The sequence below is a fragment of the Temnothorax longispinosus genome, chromosome 11, assembly GCF_030848805.1.
Source record: "Temnothorax longispinosus isolate EJ_2023e chromosome 11, Tlon_JGU_v1, whole genome shotgun sequence".
Lineage (NCBI taxonomy): Eukaryota > Metazoa > Arthropoda > Insecta > Hymenoptera > Formicidae > Temnothorax > Temnothorax longispinosus.
In genome coordinates this window covers 16425640-16448890 of record NC_092368.1, presented here as the reverse complement: position 1 = coordinate 16448890, position 23251 = coordinate 16425640, and the positions used below count along the sequence as shown (strand labels likewise).

At 32.0% G+C, this 23251-nt stretch overlaps 2 protein-coding genes across 5 annotated transcripts in view; both read right to left on the bottom strand.

Annotated features, from left to right (window-relative positions):
- Nucleotides 1–15232, bottom strand: part of Calx (sodium/calcium exchanger Calx) — a 64346-nt gene extending 49114 nt beyond the window's left edge. The window contains exons 1-2 of one of the 4 annotated variants that reach the window (XM_071792465.1): nt 12906–15232; nt 9218–9490 (exon numbers count right to left, since the gene is read on the bottom strand). In XM_071792465.1, the coding sequence (XP_071648566.1) occupies nt 9218–9490; nt 12906–14257 (1625 nt within the window). In that variant the 5' untranslated portion in view covers nt 14258–15232. The remainder of the gene's footprint in view (nt 1–9217; nt 9491–12905) is intronic. The other 3 variants (XM_071792461.1, XM_071792463.1, XM_071792462.1) reach the window with 3 other exon arrangements.
- A 3668-nt stretch (nt 15233–18900) lies between these two features.
- Nucleotides 18901–22542, bottom strand: LOC139822401 (podocan-like protein 1). Its single transcript, XM_071794067.1, has 3 exons — nt 22396–22542; nt 20701–21404; nt 18901–20353 (listed from the first exon to the last, which is right to left on the bottom strand). The coding sequence occupies exons 1-3, from the start codon at nt 22396–22398 to the stop codon at nt 19555–19557; spliced, it is 1506 nt and encodes a 501-aa protein (XP_071650168.1). The 5' UTR covers nt 22399–22542; the 3' UTR covers nt 18901–19554.
- Nucleotides 22543–23251: the final 709 nt, after the last annotated feature.

The window sequence follows — 23251 nt, the reverse complement described above, 5'->3', positions numbered from 1 at the left end:
GATAACGCAGCGCACTTTATCGAGGACAGATAAGCAGTTTCCATATAGTTGAGACACGGATGAGCGCCGGCGGGAGAAGGTCTAACTATAAATAGCGTTAGAATATCCATTTAAGCCTGTACGCACGTTAAATCGATCGACCTCTACCCGTTACAATGAGGTCTTACGTTACTGCTTGATAAACACTGATCTCTTTCCTTGAAGAGGAAAATTCACTTATTTATAGCTTCTTCAGTCGCGCCCGGTATCTAACGATAATGAACATGCGGCACAAGATTTAAGGGTGCATAGACATATCAGGTTTGGAAGTATCCTCGATCTTAGAGAGAAGAAAATAATATGACAGGTAAATAACTTCGCTCTTGATACTGATACAAATTGCATAACGTGCATAATACTCACGTCGATTTTACTTAGAATCAAATACACAGAGTATTTAAGAAAAATGGAAAAGAGGGGACAGAGATAGTAATCATCAAACCGTGCAAAAAAATGTATGATTAACATAAACCGAAAAATTGATTTTGTCAAAAATAGGAGCAGTTTTTGTTTTCGGTAATAGAAGACTCGCATTTATTTTATTTATTTTATTTAATAAATCGATTCCTTATTTTATAAATTAAGGTAGAAATATTGAATAGCAAATATTTCATTTCTTATGCAAAAATATAGATAATAAAATATTTCAAATAAGAAATATCTCAGAAGGTATTCACATTTTAATAATCTTATTTACTTGAATATCTGATATTAGGTACTAGCTGTTCTTTAAGTCTTCAATATATCATCTTTTTAACATTTGTATATTTTTTAAATATGTATTGTTGTGTATAGGATATTCTCGCTTGTATACTCGAGCAATACAAATACAAATATTCTAGTTTTTTTATTTCGTTGAAAAAAATCGGTCAGTCTATTTTCCACTCGGAGTTTTAGAATGCACAGGTAATCCGCCGGTTTTCCAAGGAATGGAGCATCGGCGTCTCTCGTCCTCTATTCGTCTTATTTCTCATCCGAAACTCGAATGCCATCCGAATCTGGCTGATATCGAACGGTTGATATCCGGTTATATATTTCTCTACAAATTCCTAGTAGTAAAAGGATTTGCAGGAAATTGTGTGTCACCGAGTGCCGAGTATTCGTGACTATTTTTTGAAGCGGAAAATTTTCTTTTTGAAAAAAGGGAAAAGAGCAGCGAGGATAAAGTAAATAACCGTGTTTACAAAAGACGCGATGTCGCAATATATGAGACCCATTTGAAAGAAAAACAGATACTTTGATAAATTTAGAATTATTTTTTTTTTAATGAGAAACAAATAATATGGTTTTTGAGTTATAAGCGATTGAGAATTATTTTTTATCTATAGGATTGTATTTAATTATTATTATATTTTGTCAAATAAAATCTTACAACACATAGCACTATACTATTAAATATGATTTATTAACTGACATTATAATGTATTGCGCTATATGATTGAACTTCCATTCATTTTTATCAAACGCTATACAATTTCGTTGAATCAATGGCGAAATTTGAATGCTCGCGAAGTGCGAATAATTGCACAGTTTTATCATAAATTTGTCACAAAAGTACCAAATTGCAAGCTTCAGCCGAAGTTAAATTTCAACTGTATTGTATCCATCTCTTGCTACAATATGCGCGCCGCCGCATAATGTCTTCATTATGCTATATAAACAGAGTATGGGCCACGTGTAAAATCGTAACATTTTGCAAACGTATGTGTATAATGAGTTATGTAAAACCCAAAATTTCTGGGATAAATATACGTAGGTATCCGATTTATGCATGGAATTGAAAAGCATCCGAAGAGTTTAATCATTGCATTTTTAATATACAAATGTTTGTTACATATTTCTATTCAAGTTTCATAGTGGAAAAGATAAAAGTTTAATTTTTGATAACCATTGTATTCTTAATAAATTCTTCGATTTTTTAAATCTAAATTAAAGAGTTTACTCTGAAAGTGTCTGAAACATTTAAGATGAAAGACATAAAGCTATAAAATTATTTCAATTATAAAAAGAGTTAAAACGAAAATTTTGGAAGTTATAAAAGATTATAGAGGGATAACTTATCTTGACGCATTATGCCTATTTTACAAAATATATTTTTTAAACGGTTCAGCAATAATGAGCATTTTCGACTTCAGAATCTTTGATATATTCTATGTGTATTGAAACATATATCTTTAAAGCATTATTGTTTCTAAACTTACAAAAATTTGATATATAAATGCCACTTCTACAAATTCTTTTTTTAACGGAAAAAATTTCCAAATTTTTCTCGAAACTGCAGCATATTAAATACAGCGAGAGGAAAAATTCCATTCAAGTATTATTGAATTATTCCGTTTAATGCATGCATGGCTATTTACTCAAATGCTGAGTATTGTTTTGGCAATCAAGGCAATTCTCTCCAAAGCAGAAGTACACTTCCGTATTTATTCACGTAGCCCTCGGCACATAATGTATCACAAACATTTATTTAATCCCACCCTTCATTCACACCCGTTTCACAGTCTATAAGCATAATTCGGCTAAGTAATTAATTTTAAAAAATCATGACGCCACAATTTTAAATACAGTAAATTTTAGAGAATATAAAGATGTACATATAGAGGACTTCCATATAAAGATATAGCTATATATAGTAAACGAAATGATTGAGCTCAGATTGAGCTTACATTATTGCACACTCTTATGTCAAAGAAGAGAATGCGCAACTATTAATAATGTTCAATGGAAATCGACGCCTAGAGCCTTTAAAAGACGTCGCCGAATACGAATGATAATACTTGACAAAATTTTTTAATTTAACCAGATCTATTATTCTTTTAAATCTGTCAACTACCGACTTTCTAGAAACACTCTTTATTAGATATAGGAAAGTGGACCACGCACGAAATGTATGTTTTTGACATACAGTCTGGGACAAATTAATTTAGGAGATAATTTGCCTCAGGCTGTTCATTGCCTCGTTGTTTTCATTGACGGAATAAAAACAACGAGGCATAAAATTCGACATCGCGACACGAATATCGCACGAACCCATAAATGAGCTAATGACGGGGTAGGAAGCCCCTGGAACGCACTACACTGCATCCCCGCACTATTCACGATCAAATTGCACTACATAAGTACACTTGTTCTAACAATCAAATGAAAAAAAAATCCTCACTCTCTCTCACGAATATTGTGCAAGATATAATAAAAAGGATTCGGTACTTGAAAAAAACAGATAGTATTTATGGGACTGAGTAAAAATTATACAATCAATTATGCATTCAACATTGATCGTTAAAATCATACCGGAAAGAGAAATAGTTTTTAGCAGCACAATTAATTTGCACTTTTGTATAAAACCACATATCTTTTTTGCGTAAATCGATTCCTTTCGTTGTTCTACACGCAAAAGTACTAAAATCGTCCAAAATATATTTGAAAGTTTTAAGGAGGCAGTAAAAAATTTACCCGGAGCTTCCAGAGAAATTACATGACAGATAACATTTCTTAAAGTACAAGTTGTCCTAAAAAGTTATAGATTTACATTAATGTAACAGGCAGTCTGATGAACAGATCATTTTTAGAAACTGCACATGTAAAAAGCAATGAAGATCTGTTGCCAAAATTAATAGGACATTAAGCAATGTGGTCGGTCATCTCGATCATTTATATTAAGCAAAATGAAAATGGCAGAAATGAAATGACAGACACTTAGCAAAACAGTAGCTAATGGAATGGTGAAGTTAAAATCACATTTGAGAGATTTTCAAGCCCATCAAAATCCACCACGTAGCCCCGATAATGGATGCCTTTCTGCTCCATGTGTAACAAGTAAATATTATCGTCTTAATATAATAAAAACAATTAGAAATACACACACACACACACATAGACAGGGTCCACCTAATCTACGCACCTTATTTGTCTCCTCTTATTTGTCTTCGACGAAATACAAGTATGTTAAAGGAAAATGTTATTGTTCTTTCGAAGAAACAAATATTATAATAAGCAAAAAAATTTACTCATGCTCATATTCTTCGAGATTTCATTGGCATTTTTTAAAACGGAACTACATATTTTTATCATCGCGTTTTTATAGCTAACAATAAGATAAAGATCAATTTAGCGAGCTCTGAAAATATAATTTTTATGTAACGTTGAGTAAAAATCCTCGGAAATATATGGAAGTAGATATAAATGATGACATAATTATGAAAGAGAGAGTAAAGGAAATTTTAATACATTTTCAAATGCCCATTAATTTCGATATATTTCTGTATATAATATATAAATAAATTCTTCGATCTCCTTAAAATTGTCTGACTAATGTTAGCGCATGCAATCTTAGCACGTTCTCGCGATATTTTTCAGCATCGCCGCGATCGGTAAATTTTATCACAAATGCTACCGGCAATAATTTTATCGTTAACTCATACGCGGAGGAGAAACAAGGAAAAGACGTAGGAAAAATGCCTAATAAGGTCGTAAATGTAAAATCGCACGTTTCGTGCAAACGCGAATTACCTAGTGACCTCAATGCAGTGCAGTTTTCGCGCGCGTTTCTAGTAAGCCTGGGTAATATCAGTCAAGCACGAGTATTTCTCTGTTAATTTTTAAAATACTAAGCCATTTTTAGTGGTATAAAGTACGAGGGTCGTTCAATAATTCCTTAGAAAATTTTGCACGAAAAATTTTCTAAGGACTTATTGAACGACCCTCGTATATTACGTAAAGAAACTCTTGCTTTCAATTATAAAGTAAATCAAAATTATTTCTTGAGCAATTATTAAAAAATTTAAGAGACAAAATATAATATTTGTTTATATGTATAATACATTATCAAAGAGAATTATATATTCGGTAAAACTCGGTATAACATAGCCACGTCGATTCTCACTGAACAGTCTCAGATATACCTTTTAGAAAAAGTCCCACCCTCGGCAAGAACTCTTATATTTAACAATTTAATTTTAGCTGTGTGCCCTCTTTTCCCTTCTAAATCAATAAGCTTAACTTTCTCGCGTAAATCATATATATTTTTCTTCCTCAAATTTGGGTTTTGTATAATCCTATTCTTGAATTGAATAACGACAAATATTGTTACAGAGTTTATCATTCTTAAAGTTGAAGATTTAAGATTAAATATTAATATTAAGATTGAAGCTTTCCAACACTGATTGCGCCATAAAAGAAAAAGAACAAAATTTAGATATAAATAATTTTAATATATATGTATATAGCATTTAGCACAATATGGTTTATAATAATTATCTTAATAAATAATATTCAAGTTCTAAGCCTTTTATAAATCTTGCTGTTTCATATTGCTTCAATTTAAAACAGCTAAACATTAAAATTTTTCCATTTAAACAAGCAGCAATTGTATGTCAAATGTTATTAAAATCTGTAATAATGCAATTACAATACAGTATTATAATATGTATAATACTTAAGTGCACTTTAGAAATAAAATTTTTGGAGTTTTCAGCAAAGATTTTGTTTAGCGTTATTTTTTAAAAATTTTCGACTTTTAATATCAAACATTTCGATGACTGATTACCAAATTTTGTGCTACGATAATTGCTACTTCCTATTAACTTTTATGATCAAGTTCTTATAACTTGTATTAGAATTTCTTTTCGTAATAAATGAGGACCTTAATATTTTCCGATGACAGAATATTACTATGTTTGTAAGTCATTTTGAAAGACAATGTAATATCTCGCAAATTCTGGACATTCCTTAACTAGACCGCGTATTGGAATGGAAACTTTAATAAAGATTTATTGTCAAGTTTATGAAAGTTTATTGAGGAAAAATATGTTTAATATAACAATCTTTCTCGCTCTCACTCTTCTTCTCTTCGTCTCCACTTTTTAAAAGATAAATTCAAAGCATTGCAAAAAAGTAATATACCCTATCTCTACAAAATCATTCGCATTAATTACAAACACAATTAAAATAATCGAGTTTACTTAATAAACAATGTTCTGATATTATTTTAACGGTAGTGAGAAAGAAAAAAGTTTTCCAGTAAAATTATTGTCAATATTCCTTTCAAAACATATCATTTGCTTAAAGAGAATTTTACTTTAAAATTAAGAAAAACCAATAGTCATGCTTTATCTATATTTCTATATTGTATATTTCTCCGCAACAATTTTCTAAAGTTTCAAATGCGATTTTCTCCAACACTATTTCGTGACCTAAAACCAGACAAATCCTTAATTTAAATGCATTCAGAAATCTCCAAAATAATCTACAATAATTGTTCGTGAAGCAATGCGAGACTGCGAACAATTGCGACAAATTAGAGAGTTGTACATATCGGAAGCGAATATTACGACGCAACGGGCAGAATTCAGATTAAAAATAAAGAGAGTTTATGTGTTGAAACCCTCTATTACACTTGCAGATCAAGATTCAATGAAAATTTAAAAAGTGGCGACGATATGACTTGCCGCGATAAATTTATATAGCAAATATAATATGCATGAGGGACATACGTCGATAAAAATCTAATAAACATATGTTATATAGATATAATATGCATTATATCATAATATTAAATTATCAATATAATTAATATTGTAGTTAAATATAAAAAAGATATTTAAAAATATAATAGAATAGGTGAGCACATAATTAATATGAACATGACAATATATTTCAAGCCTAAAGTAATTAATTAAATCTTATATATAATATTTTAAATAATATTTTAAAAGTAATATTACAGATAATGTTAAAAAATAAAACTCACGCAATACCAATAAATCAATATATAGTTTAACAATAACTTTAAAAAAGTTAAACAACAGCTTTACATCTAGTAAGTCAGGAAAATATTTATACGTTTATATATAAAACTATTTGAGTAAAATATATCATGAAAAAGAATATATGTATAATATGTGTAAATATTTCTTGATACAGACGTAATATTGTTATCAAGTGTCATATTTTGTGAAACGAAGTTTAGATTATACACGAGTGTTAGACTGGTCTTCTAATTATCTCCTACGAGTTGCTAATTACTGATAAAGCTGCGATAGAAATACATTGTGCAAGTTACAGCACATCGCACAGTAACCCATGTTGTACAGTTAATTGCAACAGACAAGCGATCTGCATTCTATCGAACGCTAGTGTGGGAAATTTCGATACATTTATACCTGTCTGTGGTATAATATAGCGCCCGTTTCAAAATTGACGAAAATTTGAATTACCAGTTGTATGAATTAATATGATACATTAATTAATAATACATCAATAATCAATATATAAATATCTTTACGAGTGCAAACTTTTATTATAATTTAAAGAGATACTTTATTTCTTGCACTCGCCATATTAGGTCCATATTATTTTAGACTTTTGACATCACTTTCGTATTCAGCAATACACAATTACATTAGAATTTAAAAACATTTTATTTTTTTGTATTTATTTGTTTGTATCCGCTATTTTGAACTTTTGATCTCCTTTTCGTATTCAGTAACCCCAACAACTTTTAAAAGTAATGAAATTTTATATCTTTATATTTTTGAATAAGTCAAACGTGTTAAATAGATAAATAGTAAACGGGTACTTTATATTTGATTTTACATTAACTTTAGTTCCATGCACTTTAGCCATCTATTTCAGTTTTTGAAATGTCATCTGTAATTTTTTTTGCACATAATTCATATTTCTAACTTGCACAGTAAGCTAACAATCTAATTATATGACGCAAGTTTAATTACCGATCGTATCGCGGTGTCGATCGATCCTTACATTACGCTTAACCATTGTGGTTATAATACACATCTTCGGTATAACCGATACAATGTATGCAAGTATAATAATGCTATCCGATGAAACTAATTTGAAGTTATGATAACAAATTATTATAATTTCTTTCAAGTATCGATCTCAAAAACACACTAAACTTTCGTATTACATTCAAATCTTCTGGGCATCTTTTTTTGAGTTTTAATTAGTAAGTTTTGAAGAAATTTTATTATCCGTATCAGTTACTGTGTTAATTAATATATTTTAGAATCGTGTATTTTATTTATTTCGCACTCAATCTCTACAGTTAATAAAATATTTTGTTCTGCTATATTTTATTACATTTTATTTTAGTAAAATATACTTTTCATATTTTATTACAATATTTATTCATTTATAAGTATACATTTTGCTTATATTTTATCATATTTTTACTAATTTATTATCTTCTTTAATAAAAGAGAAACAACTTCATCTCTCTTAATTAAGATAATCTTGTTTTAAGTTATACTTTAACTAAAAGTGTTTACCCGTTTATTAACCGACTATACAGGAAATACATCATTTAATGCGTATTTTCCACTTTGATTTCAAACTTAATTTAATTTATTAATTCAAAATGAACATCAACTAGAAAATTGGATCAACGATATTTTAAATACAAGCGTTAAGTAACCCTACATGTGTTAATGTAGTTTATTATTTAATTTGTTTACTTATTATTTATTATATATACTTTACATTTTTTTTCTCTCAAAGAAGATTAAATATGCATTAATTGATTCTTTTAGATTATCCGTAAATTATTAACCCTTAAATGCCCTCTGGGGTCCAGCGGACCCCAGACTCTTTACAATGATATATTTTCAAATGTTCTTGCCAAAAATGGTGCTCATGCCCATTTGAGCCCAGTTGAGTGATTGACCTACTCGTTTGTACACTTAACAGTACTCAGTTTCCTTAATTTTTTAATGTTGAAATTGAAATTTTAACAATATAAGCATTTTATTCTCTTTTCTAAGCCTTGAACAACATTGAAAACATAACTAAAGATAAAAAAATTAATGAATAAGGAGACATTTTTCATGCTGGGGTCTTTTAGACCCCTCATGTCATTTACGAGATTCTTGAGAGGTGTGGCATTTAAGGGTTAATTTACTTTTTCATGAAATTTATCATTATTTCACGATTTTGTGATATTTTTCAAACATCTCTTGATTTCCTTTAAAGGTAAAAATCTTTCTTTCTTTGACCATTAAAGGAATGAGATTGTCGATAAGCCCATCAATTAAATTATTCCGAAGACCATGCATAAAATAATAGAATCGCATAATGAATTCAAATAATTTCGTTCTTTTAATAGTTAATTTTACTCAATTAATTGCCTAATTTAAAAAGAGAAAGATATGTCACTCACTCTGTCTGATTATCCTCAAAAGTCAGCGTTCCTTCAGTATGCACATATTGCTTGCCGGGTTTCGCAGTGCCTTCCTCGGTACGATAAGGGATAATCACGCGACCGCGGGCTCCACTATAGCGTACTACCCGCAGAGGATGCTGACCTACGCTCTCCACTAGCTCTACATCTCTCTCGGGAAACCCGAAAATGCCGCTGTGATCGTCATCCAGGATCATTACCGTCGCCAGGCTCGGCGAGACAAGCATTGCTGGCTGCGACACATTACTGAGCCTAAAAATAAAAGAGATATTCACATTAATTCGAGAAAAATTAAACTGACACTTCAACAGCGGAAATCACTTCTGTGAATTCAGCACAGTGGCACAATAAAAATAAATTATCGCTATAAATTATTATGTCTATTTTTAGAACAAACATATGTCAATTTATATAAGCAATTTATTTATTCATTATTTTTGTAATGACTAATATAAATAGCTTTCACGAATGTTCTTTCGTCCTTTCAAATCGACATTTGACTACATAACTCCTAATTTGCTGATCGACAAATCCTTTATTTTCTATCTAAAAATACCATTCAGTAGAATACTTTAATCAAGTTCTCAGATAAGCTGGTCTATAATTTCGACGTTGAACTCGCCTTTCAAAGGAGCATACATCCAAGATTTTATTTTTATCCGTTGATCTCCTTTGACGTCGTTCCTGAGATATATTTTCTCTTACTTATTTCTTACTATTATTTAAAGCCTTATATTCTCCCAATGATATGCATATATAACAAGTATAATTTTGTTATTAATAATTATTTTATTTTTACTATGTATATTATGTTATATTTACTTGATCTTAGATCTGTGCTATTGATTAACTTGTATTTAATTTATATTATGTTTTTATATATATTTTCTTTGTATCTAAATAAATATAGAGAAATAAAACATTTTTAAAATAATGTTATAATGTCTCGTACAACATAATACAATGAAATGACAGGCGATATCGCTCTGTTACCTTTCATCATTACGACAGTTCGAGTACGTGCGAGACAATAAGCTATTAGTGACAACTAAATATCCAGTCTTTAGATTTCTTTCAGAATTATGACAAAGATTACTATATAGGTCACAATAATTCTCTCCTCGACCTATATCGCTGATAATAATCAGTGCAACTCTTTATTACCGTAATTGACGCAGAAATGTACAATGCGATTTAACTTCTCCGTATATTTTCTCCGATTTTCCTTAGCCGAATTATCAAGTACGTTTATCAGCACACGTTTTACTTATAGATTTAATTGCGCGTGCACGTGTGGTTTCCGCGCGACCCCGTGATGCAATCTGGCATGCGACGTAAAGTTGCAAATAACAGAAATAATCGGGTCATCTGGCTATATCGACACGAACCTGTAATTTTCAATCGTAGCGTGAAATAAAAGGATCTATTCGTTCTAGTTACCTTATTGCATTTTAAAAAAGATATATGTATCTCCAAGCTTTCAAGGAAAGAAAAACGCGAAAAGACCAATCAAAGAAGAAAGAAAAGAAAAGAAATGAAATATGGAGAAACTGCAAGAAACAGATTTAAAATCAACATATAGCGCGCGCGCGATACTAATTCATGTATCATCTAAAATGCATCTCTGTGACACAAAACCGTTCTCTCGCGATTTCTTTCATGTACCTATATATATAAGCACGCTGCTTTAATCTGAGGACTACACACGTGACATGAAAATTTCAAGCCTTTTTCTTAGCATTCTTAGGAATTTACGAGGTTGACAATGCTAGGTAAAAGGATAGTAAAGGATGTTTAAAATGACATTTGCACACATTAAATGTTTACGAATTATACAGTACAAAAGATTTAGTTCCTGAATTTTCTAAAAACCAAATATATAATATTTTATTAGGCATAGGTCAATAATTTAATACAATTTCCACATTCTTCTGGAAAAAAAATTTGTCAAAAACATTTTTATTATTATTATAGTTATACATAAAAATACCTGGTTAAGAGATTCAGTAGTCTGTATATAAAAAAAGTATAGTACATAGTCCTAGAGTACAATTGTTTTCTCATAATGTCATCCTTATTCAATTGTAGCAATAAAAAAATTTATTAAAAACAGAATAAAAACATAGTATAAAAAGAAACAAATATGTAAAATATGTCGATGTCAAAATTAAACTATCTGTAAAATGAATTTATAAAATGTATGTGTGTATATATAATGTATAATATTATTTATCAATTCATTGTTTAATATTAATTGTTGTGCATATTATTATACATATATTTTATATGTATAAAATACACAAAATTGTGTTTGTTAATTTAAAAAATCCATAATAATATTAAGCATATGAATTAAATAATTAAATGAATTAATTAATTTTTTTAAATTTTTAGATTTTTGTGTGTATCTTTATGATATCTTCCAGATTTGTGTACTGTATAAAATTAACAACTTTAATTACATTGAAAAGAGCCACGCTAATAGCCACTTTTAAATGTCTTTCATTAAGATTCAATCAATAGCAGCTTATCTGCTGATTAAATTGCAAATGTTACTCGTTTGAAATCAATTGGATGATCGCCTTTTCACCGCTGGTCAATGATCTGTGATCGTAATACACTATATCCACCATAGATGTATACTTTAAGAATCATTTAAAGAATCGTTTAAAAGAAAATTGAAGTAATTGCAGCTCTTAAGTAGCACGATAATTTTACTGGATGTCTCATCGCGTTGATGACAGACTCTTTAGATAAAGTTAAATCTAATAAAAAAATATACACACACATACGTACTTCACGAATTATGAGAAAGAGGATGAAAAAATAATTGAAAATATAGGATTTATAAACCAAATTTTTAGAGAAACCAGATATGTAAATACGTCAAATTAAATAAAGCTCATCCTTTGTTTAATTTTAAGTGGGCTTTTCAATGTTCGTTAGAAAATCGAAAGTGTGTGTGTGTGTGTGTGTGTGTATATTAAAAGTGATTCAAGTGAGATATAGCTATTCAAATATTTAATAACTTCCAAAACTCCGCAGAGATGTGATATAAAACAATGAAACTTTAATAAAAGTAATATTAATAAGAGTAATGTGAATAAAAGTGATATCAATAAAAAAATAAAAAATAATTTAACAAAGGAAATATCACCTTGTTTATCAAAAACGCTTGATATCGAATATCCCGACATAATTCCGATAACTTCAACAATTATTTAACGCGATTTAACAATAAAAACAACAATGTAAAAAATCTCAGAACGCGATATATTTTAATTTTAAAATTATGAGTATTATTAATAGAATAAAAAATTAATTTTTGAGTGTGTCTGCCATTAAAGTTATATTATAAATTTTAAAACTGAAATTTTATTTAACATAATTTAATTTTTGCTAATTATAAGTAATACATTAAATTAATAATAATATTAAACTTTTTTTTATTTTTATGTTTACGCAATTCATCATATTACGTATATTAATAGTACGAGAACAACTAGCTGCAATGACATTCTATTTTTATCATTTCCCTTTGCAGCGTTTAAAATACTTTCGATAACCACTCTCATATCTTATCGCAAAAATTATTATGGTACTTTCTAATAACAATTATATTCCATCATCACAAGTTTTCGCAAAAAATGATCGTCAATTTACTAACCTGACATAAAAATGTTCATCCTCCTCGAACAATTCGTCATCGATAACGGAAAGCTGGATAGTCTTCATGGTCTCGCCGGGCTCAAAAGTCAGAGTGCCCTTGGCACTCACATAATCAGATCCGGCCTCGGCGGAGCCATCTTCCGTGTAGTAATCCACGGTGCAGGGTCTGTTGAGATCACCTCCAGCCCTGGAAACGCCCACCTCAAAGGTTCCAACGTTCTCCATCACGGTGTAATGACCAGGTTCGAAAAATACTCTCATGGCGTTGACATGTTCGATATCGATGCTCTCCGCTTCGGCTTTCTGCAACTCGGCCTTGACCTCGCTAAGGTCGCTCTGCGCTCTCTCGCTGATCTTCCTGCTGAGATTGCCCGCGCCTACCATCTTCCTCGTAGCCTGCACCCTATAAAAGGCCCTGCTCTTAGGGCCCTTGCCGAGCACTTCCTCGTGAGCCATGACCTCCAATTGCTCCAGAGGCAAAGTCGGGTACTTTTTACGCAATTCCTTCAGAGTGTTAATGTAATCTCTACGAGTTTGCTCGAACTCTCTCGCTTCGGGGGAATCGACGTCGGCTAGGCGATCGACCATGCCGTGAAGACCGTCTTGCTGAGGCTTGATCTCCAGCTCCACCCCCATCTCGGAATCCGCGGCCTCCGCCTGCACGATTACACCCCGCTTATTCATCCGGTAACCTTTGTGCAGATACTTGTAGATTAATAGCCGTCGATCAGCAACGTAAGCCGTCAATACCGTGGCTGGGAAGAAGGAGAAGGTCAGAATACCCTCCCAGATCTCGAGGACACCAGGACTGGACACCGCAAGGATAACGTAGAGCCATACGTAGGCGAAGATGCTCCAGGTAGCGGTGACGAAGAAAACGCGCAGATGTTTTATCTTCCGGGTCTCACCGTTCGGGATTACAAACACGCACAAGGAAATGATAACAAAGAGATTGTAAGCGGCGGAGCCGACGATCGTGCCCGGGCCCAGCTCTCCCGCTTGAAAGTTCTTTGCCCAAATCTCGATGATGGACAGCAGGATCTCAGGAGCACTGCTGCCGAGCGCCATTAAGGTCAGATTGGCCACCGTCTCGTTCCACACTCGCACCACGACGATCTGCGGCTCCCTCCCGTGACGGCGCACCACCAATTCCTTCTCCTTGGACGTGATCACCTCGATGGCAGCCATAAAGCGGTCGCTGATGATCGACACGCCGATAAACAGATATAACATCAGAATAAAGTACACCAGGCCTCGGAAGATGATGTCGATTAGATGCAGGTTGGTGTCCGGACGCCAGAGCGGTATCACTAGGCCCGGCTCGCAGCGCACCGAGTAGTTCCCAGACATATTGTCGAGAGTGTGTCGAGAATCGCGGAAACTTGGCGCGGTCTCTCAGCGACTTATTTGCCCCGTCTCTTCGGGGAATAAAACTCCGCTCGGAAAAATCCCGTTCTTCATTCAGACTGACGAGCGATCTTCCCGCGGCGTTCGTTATCTTGACTCGCAAATTGTTTCCGAGGGATAAAAAAATTCGAAAAATTCACTCCCTCTTCGAGGAAAGGGACAAGAAGCGAAACAGATATATATATTTTTTTTCTTTCAAAAAAAACGATCGGAGAAGGAGAGATTTATAGACTATTTTCTCTCAATTAATACGCCAATTTTGCTCTCTATTACACTAACACTAATTAGCAAACCGATATTCACTCCTATATAAACACGAAAAACGTAAACGAATCGGCTCTTCCGCGTGCGATACAGGCGTGTTTGTTTTCGCTGGAGGAAGGGCGATGACGTTTCGGAACTTCCCCGCGGACAACTGGCGGCTTATACCATCAAGCTCCAATTTCGTACTGGCCGCGAGCTAATTTTTCCCATCAGCTTCCTCGCCAACTAATTTCGTTTTCTAATCAAAGTCTTCGACATCGTTTTCCCCGTCGCAAAATTGACCTTGGAGTATTTCTGTCCGTATTTCACTGCCCTGTCCGTTTCCTGCACTCACGCACTCCCGCCCTGCTAAACACCCTTCTCCCTTTACGCGCCCCCGCTCACACCGTCGTAGGGACAAGCCAGAACCGCACCGGACAACACTGATAATAGGTATTATCGGCGTTGGGAATCGGCTACCGATGGAACCCACCGATATTACCGCGGCAGTGAGCTCCCATCACGAAGCGGACCCTCTGACATCACGGGGTAACAGAACCGTGCCGGGCCGCGTTCGAACGAACACTGAGAGAGGCGAGAGAGAAAGAGAGGAGGCTAGAGGAGAGAGCCGGCCAGACCGAGTGGGGAGTGGTGTCTCGGGTTAGCCAGACGTAGGCCACCCCATCCTCTACCGCTACCCTCCTCCTCGCCCTTTAGCCTTCTCCCCTCTCTCTCTCTCTCTCTCTCGCTCTCTCTCTTGCTCTCCTCGTCCGGCTGCAGTGCGCCGGCGATACTCCTATCTCGGTCTCCTCTATCGTGGCGACGGTATCGCCAACCTTGTCGCGGTAGTACTTCCGTCTTTATCCGCTTTACAGCATCGGCGGTGTCTCTCTTCTTGTCAACTTTACAGCGTGACGGCCCCTCTCTCTTTCTCTTTCTCTCTCTCTCCACCCCACCGAGCCGACGTTACTCTCGTCTTCGTCTGCTCCACTAGCCGTTACCGCCGCCCTCGTCACATACTTCCATCCTCGCCTGGCTTCGTCGCGCGAGCGTTTTACCCTCTTTGTCGGACTTTACCCCGCCGACAATGCTACTCCGAACTCCGTCAGGCGGTATCTCCATTCTCATCGTTCGCGAAGAAATGCCGCCGCTTTTCGCGTATCTACGCGCATCTCCCCAGTCACGCTTCACGCGGCGTAGTATAGTATCTTGTATTCATTCGTACGCGGAGTAACGAGGATATATATCTGTCTTCTTCTAGCAACCCACCCCACCTTTTTCCATCCCTCGCTTTTTCTACACCCCGTATTTATACCATTGTCCTCGTCGAACCCCAACGCTCTATCTATACCTTCTTTTCCTTCTCCCTTCTTTCCTCTCACTCCCCTCTTCTTTCTTTCTCCCCTTCTCTTATCTCTCTTTCTCTTATTCTATATCAGGGGTGGCTATTGCGTGGCGGCAGATCTCCCATACAACTCTCACGATGTAATACAAAGATTTGATTTTGTATTTTACAAATGTAGTCAGATCGTGTCATGTATGCGTATCTTTTCTCTTTTGTAAAGTCTGCATCTGGAAAATAGAAAAGATAGACCAAAATTAGTTTTTCTCGTGTGCATACAGAACGTTATATATATACAGAGAAAGGGGTGAAAGAGCGGGTAGGGAAGGAGAAAGGAAAGGAGGAAAAATAAGATAAAAGTAGAGTGTTAGGGTTCGACAAGGGCAGTGGCATAAATATGGAATATAGAAGACGCGATGGATAAAAAAAAAGAAAGTAAGAGGATATTGTAGAAGGGTAGATATTTTTTCTATTTTTTGAATATATATGGGAATTTTCTGTATGTAGATACTTCAAACTTCTATATATATATATATATATATATATATATATTTAAAAAATAAAAAATATATATTTTATTTAAAAAATACAATATATGTAATATAGATATGTATTTAAACTTCTGTCTGTCTTCTTCACATTCTCTATATATTCATACTGACATAATATATAAACAATTTTATGTTGAGAAAATACATATTTATTTTTAACAATTTGTAGGAATTTATAAAAAATGTGTGTAGAGGGAGAAGGGGAGAGAGAAAGAAAGAGAGTGAGTGAAAGATTCCAGTAACAAATATACATTTTTTTCAATAAAAATTATTTAAGTAATTATCAAGGATGTTTCTTTTAACTTTTAATCTGTGTAAAGAAAGCTGTACCTCTTTAATTTATTTTAATTAATTTTAAAAGTACGTATTCTTGATTAGTGATTCCAGATTCTTTGCAGCTTTTTCTGAAAATAATTGTTTTAATCCACATCCATCTCTTCCTTATGTATAAGTTTAATTTAAATGGGTTTCCTGATATCACCTTCAGTATGGGATGAGTCTCATAAATAATTTAATTTTAATTACTATTGTTCTAAATGAATCCATTCAAATTGCCTTCGCCCTTCTAAAGTCGTTATCTTCGTCGTTCTTAGATCCTTTCCATTCCTCTCTCGAACTACCCATGCATTTACTCATCCTCCCCATGTTCTCTCCCCTCGTTATACGGCTTGCATTCTCTCTCCTTCATCCCCATCCTTTGAATCAGGAACGTATGCGGAAAGACAATTTAACATATCTAAAATCGAATTTTTGCAATAATATCGATTATTAAAAACTTATACTATTAATATTTGTAAAGATAACGTAACCCTTTCTTAAACCAGTCGCGTAAATTTTAGTATAAAACATTGTGAGGGTCTACGTTAAAATCAAGAAATTAGAATTAAAATTTTGATATGTTTTCTGAAATAATCCCTCCTGCGAAGTTCCTATATGCGCTATATCGCTTTGAACTCGATCCTCGTCACATTCGGGTGTCCATCCTCTTCCCGTTCTCGTTGCACCGCGCCCTCTTCTCATACTCTACCTCGGCTCTCTCGCTACACGATTGCGCATGTGCGCCACTCGCAGGGTGCGCAAACAACACCCTGAAAGGGGTAGAAGCTAGAAGCTCACCTCGGTATTCTGCATCTAGCTAGCACGGTTAATTCCAGATCAAGTATAATAGCGAATTTATACGGACATGGAGAGTAATTGGTTATTTTTGCAATTATTTTAGCAACTAATTAATGAAATGGTCATTAATCGTATGTTATTGAAATTTATTATTAACTGTACATTTTATGTTCGTAATTTTTACTTAATGATCATAAAATGAAAGATTATTGTTTTCATTATATAAATACCTTTATTGCAGATTTTTAATTGATATTTTGTAATAAAAACGTTTTTAATTTATGTAATGTATCATTACCATTATCATTGCCAGCTTCTATTGAAAAGTAATTCTTTTAAAATTATAAAAAATTTAATTAAATTGTGTAATATTATTAGCGAAATATTACATTGTGTGAAAATAAATTGAATATCAATCGGCAAAATCAATACAATTAATTCTATATTTTTTATTTAATAAATGCGAATCTCATAAAAAGCTATCTTTTTGATCGATTTAATAATGTATGCAATCAAAATTACATTTGCGGAATTTGTAATTACTTTCAGATTAATGATTAATGATTTTGTCATAATTGATGATGATCGCACTTTTGGTTACATTCAATATTCTGGTTTTTAATATTTACCATATACGAATATTATTATATTATATTAATATAATCTAAAAATATAATTTAAATGCAACGAAGGAACGATGTATTTGGCTAACTTTTACACGACGTAAAATGCGTAAAATGCGTTTAATCCTCTAGCACGACTTTGTAATTTGAAATGGAAGAAAAAAAGTGAAAATAGAAGATTTACCGCCTTCGTGAAAATCGTAGCGATCTCTAGAATTTGATATGCACGAGCTTATTCACTGTGCTCGTTTCTGCGTTTGCATTTATTTCACTATCGTTACACTCGAGTTTTGAAATAGTTGAAATAAAAAAACTTCAAACGATTTAAAACATTTTTAAAATAGGTAAAGAATATGCTGTTAGATTATTTTACAAATAAAATCTTAACTTTAGAATAATATGTTTTTAATAATTTCTTTGAAATATAAAGAACTTCGCATAAGTTAAATGTTTAATAAATGCAATTACAAAGTTGAATAAAAAAGAAAAATTGAATAAAGGACACCTAAATAAGTCTATGTATTAATAATAAGATGTAGGATACATAAGAATATTTATGTGGACATGACTTTATTTGCTCATACGAGTTATTATAAAACGCATTTATTTTAAAAGATATAAGCAAAATATATGCAATTACGCATGCATATTATATAATTATGTTATCTTATAGCAATACATAATGATACAAACATTAAATGACCAAGTTTATAATAAAGCATTAGCAAAATACAATCGTAATATAATGAAATCAAATAATGTACTTTGTTTTAAGTACTTCATTTTAAGCATATAAACACTATAAAGCGACAATGATTATTATTTGATCTTAATTTGTAAAACTAAATATTTATCGTAAAAAAATCTAATTATTTATTTGTATCGTGAAAAAACAAAATTGTTTGTTTCATATATCCGCTAAATGAGTTACACAATGAAAGATAATTCGAAAAATATGCATTAGCTAAATTAAAACTGATGTACTTGTTTCATTATTTACCATGTTTTATGTGAAACATTTTTAAAACTTTTTAAAAATAGTATTTTTAATACAAATAGAAAGGATCTCTGAAAATAAGTACTATATAAGGTACTATTAATATATTTCTCTTATAAGTGATAAAAAGATTTTATTATAAATTACTTTTCTTTTTTTCACCAATACGTTTTAATTTAATGTACAGCGAAATACTTAATTTTTGCCTTATTTCGAATTTCTCATATTTCCACAAAACTTATTTGCAACATTTTTTTTTAAATGAAACAGTTAAATGCTAAGAAAATGTATTTCCAATCATTAAAAAATCTTATCATAATTCTAACGGTAAATATTTCTTGAGTTATTACCAAAAAATATTATTAGAATTATATAGAATTATCATCATTATAATTATTGTGGTTATCATCCTCATTATCACCCTCTTCTTCGTCATTATCGCATTGACACTGTGCGCATTTATCCTCAACACGCATATTCTTCAAATGTACTCTTAAGTGTCCTGGAAGCGATCGGAAAGATTCTGCTCTCAATATTGGCATAGGGTTCTCATCAAGGTAAACATTTGTCAGCTCTTTAAGGTTAATTAATGATATGTTGTCCAGTTCGGTGAAGTTATTTCGTTCAAGATGCAGCTCTTGAATGAACAACGTGTATCCCCAGTTCATCGGAAGCTCCCTAAGTCGATTTCCGGAAAGGTCCAGATATTTCAATTTCTGAAGATTATGGAAAGCTCGGTACTGAATGGTGGTTATAGCATTGTTTGATAAATATAAATACTCCAAACTAGTCAAGTAAGGGCAGAAAGTGCCTGAGAGAATTGCACTGATGCGATTTTCAGACAGATCCAGAGTCCTTAGGCGAAACATCGAGCAAACATCCGGTACGGTAGCAAGTGTATTGTTAGCCAAAGAAAGAGCACTTATGCTAATAGTATTATTAAAAGTGTTCTTGGCCACATCGGTGATCTTGTTGCCCGAGAGATCTAATATTGACAGATGTCTCGTGTCACTGAAGGCATCGGGCGATATTTCTGAGATCAGATTGTTGGCTAAAGACAGATTCTGTAATAATACAGCGTCTTTCAAGGATATGGATTTGTCTTCGCAGTCCTCAAAGCATACTTGGGTAATGGCGTTATCGTCCATAATGAGTTCCCGTAAGTTCCTAAAATTAATAGATAAAATCAAAATAAAGAAATAAATAGTGTCAACCATAACAGTAACAGTGATATTAATAACAATGATAACAATGACAATAAGACAATAATAACAGCTATAAAAATGACAAAACAATATAAAATCAATAACTAAAATGGTAGTGTGACAATAATAAAAATAATATCAATATTAATAACAATAATAACAAAAAATATCGATATCATTAAAAACAAAAATAAAACAATATTAATATTACCAATAATGACAATAACAGAAATATAGCAATGTCAATTACTGCCCATTTAAAATCCTGTTTTTTATATTCTATAAAAAACAATCCATAAACATTTGTACCTGAGTTTGCCTTGTTTGACTCGATCGATCAAATTTTTCTTTAGGTGAAGATGAGTCAATGTTGCCGGAATATTTTCGAAGACGACATCACTGGAACTGATGCTGTTATTGTTCAGATATAAGTGAGTCAAGATGGGTGTAGCGAGCTGAAAAGGCACTTGGAAGTTCCCTAATTGACTATTGCACAGGTGCAGATATTTCAAATTTGAAAAAACTTCATATTCAATCAGGGTATTTGTCATGGGGTTATGAGAATCTCGGTTGTTATCGATAATTAACACCTCTAATTTTTCGTTTCCGGTCAACGACAATAGCTTTTCTTTCGGAATTTTATTTCCGGAAAGGTCCAGATACTGCAGGTTTCGCATATTGCGGAAAGCGAATGGCGAAATATCACTTATGTTATTGTCATCGAGTCTTAGATTGATGATGTCATTGCTGTTGATAAAGTCTCGACCGATTTTTTGAAGACCGACGTTAGAGAAACTGAAGATATGACTGTGACGGGGGCACAGGGGCCCACGAAATATTGGTGGGACAGTTGAAGTGTAGGTGTATGGTAGACGTGTATTTCCTTCGTCATTATTTGGAAATAATGTATGCTTCTTGAAATCGTAAAGGGAAATTCCGTGGTTGTCCTGAGTTTTTGCTACGTATACAGTGGTGAAAACGAGAAAAATCGTAAATTTGTAGCCTAGCACCATCTAAAAAAGGAAAAAATAAACAGGCAAATTAATATATTTAACAATAAGATTAAAAAACACAAACTAACTTAATATGTGTTTATAAACTACTAATAAAATTAATTTATTAATAATAAACTAATATAAAATAAAAACAACAAATATATAAATTAAGTCAATAAATTAATAATAAGTTAACGTAATAATAAGACTGTAATAAATTTTTAAAATAAATTAAAATTTCTTAAGAACATAATACATAAAAATTGGTAATCAGTTAAATTAATATTAAGAAATGGAATGGCTTATTATTATACTGACATAAAATAAATAATAATAATTAATAAATTTGAATATGCGTGCAATGTATATGTATATATTAAATTTATATATTCATGTGTATAATATTTCGTAAAAATGCGGTTCAAAACCCTATTACAGGTTTATAATATTTATTAAAAAAGAAAACTCTATAACTAATTAAATTAAATTAATATACAAATTAAATCTGTTAGAATAAATAACATTTTTCTATTTTGATAATATAAATTACCTATTCACATCTATTCATCGCTTATAATATGAACACATAGAATTATATATATTAAAATAATTGTACAAGTAATAACACGGAATTTTATTGTTTTTTAAATATTTTAATCTTTTACGAGAAGGTTTCTACATGTAATTCTTCCAAAATAAGTGAAATAATATTTAATAAATTTTATGTACGATTTTTAATTCAAATATTATAAGGTAATACTTTAAAAAATAATTATTTAAATATATATGTTATAGTCAAGATAATTACTTTACAACGAATTATTTAAATATATTTAGATATGGATTATATTAAATAGTCAATATTATATAAACATAAACCTATTATAGATGTATTACAAAAAAAATATTTGTATATGCTCTTAAGTATGTTCTAGACTTTAGTTATGTGAAAGTAACGATAAGTAATGATAATTTCGGGATAAATTCTAGTAATTTGCGGAATACGTACCATTGATGTTGGTTGTACGGTTTATTTCTTAAAGTTGTTAAACTCTTCTTAAATACTTCTCTGCACTCACGGATTAATTCACTCAAGCAGTCTAACACCTTTTGTCGCAAGCAGGCAAACTTATCTTCTTATATACCGAGGATGGTCCTTAGGGGGGTCTGTCTTCACGCAGTGCCGTCTATATGACGCATCATACCCTCCAGTTGAAATTAACGCATTTATATTGTATTAAGTTCACTTGATTAAATCAATCCTAAGCCTTTTCCTTAATTATATTCTTTTTCATGAGATTGAGATACTATTTTATACTAAAAATACTGTATTAGAAATTGGTTTCTCATATTTTTAGTTTATTCGTTCTTTATTAATTAATTCATCTTTCATAAAGGATATTAAATATTTCTAATATCATATATGTGTATTTTAATAATTAAGAATAAAACAATAGGATAGTTCGAAAATTTAAAGCCCTTACTTTGTAATTGATTCTAATGCACATACAAATATACATATATATAAATGTTTTTTTAGAACATGTATTGTCTTTTTTTAAACAATTATATTCTCTGTTCTCATTTTTTTATTTTTCAGATTCTGTACCTCTTTATACTTTTTATGTCTAGATATCATTTTATCTTATTTTATTTCATTTTATGTATTACAATAGAATGTATTACAATAGAAAAATATCGAAGATGATAAAATTAATATAATGTTTACTTTTTTATCCGCGATCAAAGATTATATCGTCGTACTTTCCTGAGCACGCGCGATTAAAACGTATCTTGTGTCACGGGGATAATTTCTCATGAACTCCATGCATTCTTACGGCTAGTCTTACACACTTATCATACCA

Coding starts and splice junctions, on each gene's coding strand:
- LOC139822401 (XM_071794067.1), bottom strand. Junction 20,354..20,700: donor GTCAAACAAGGCAAACTCAG/GTACAAATGTTT, acceptor TATTAATTTTAG/GAACTTACGGGAACTCATTA.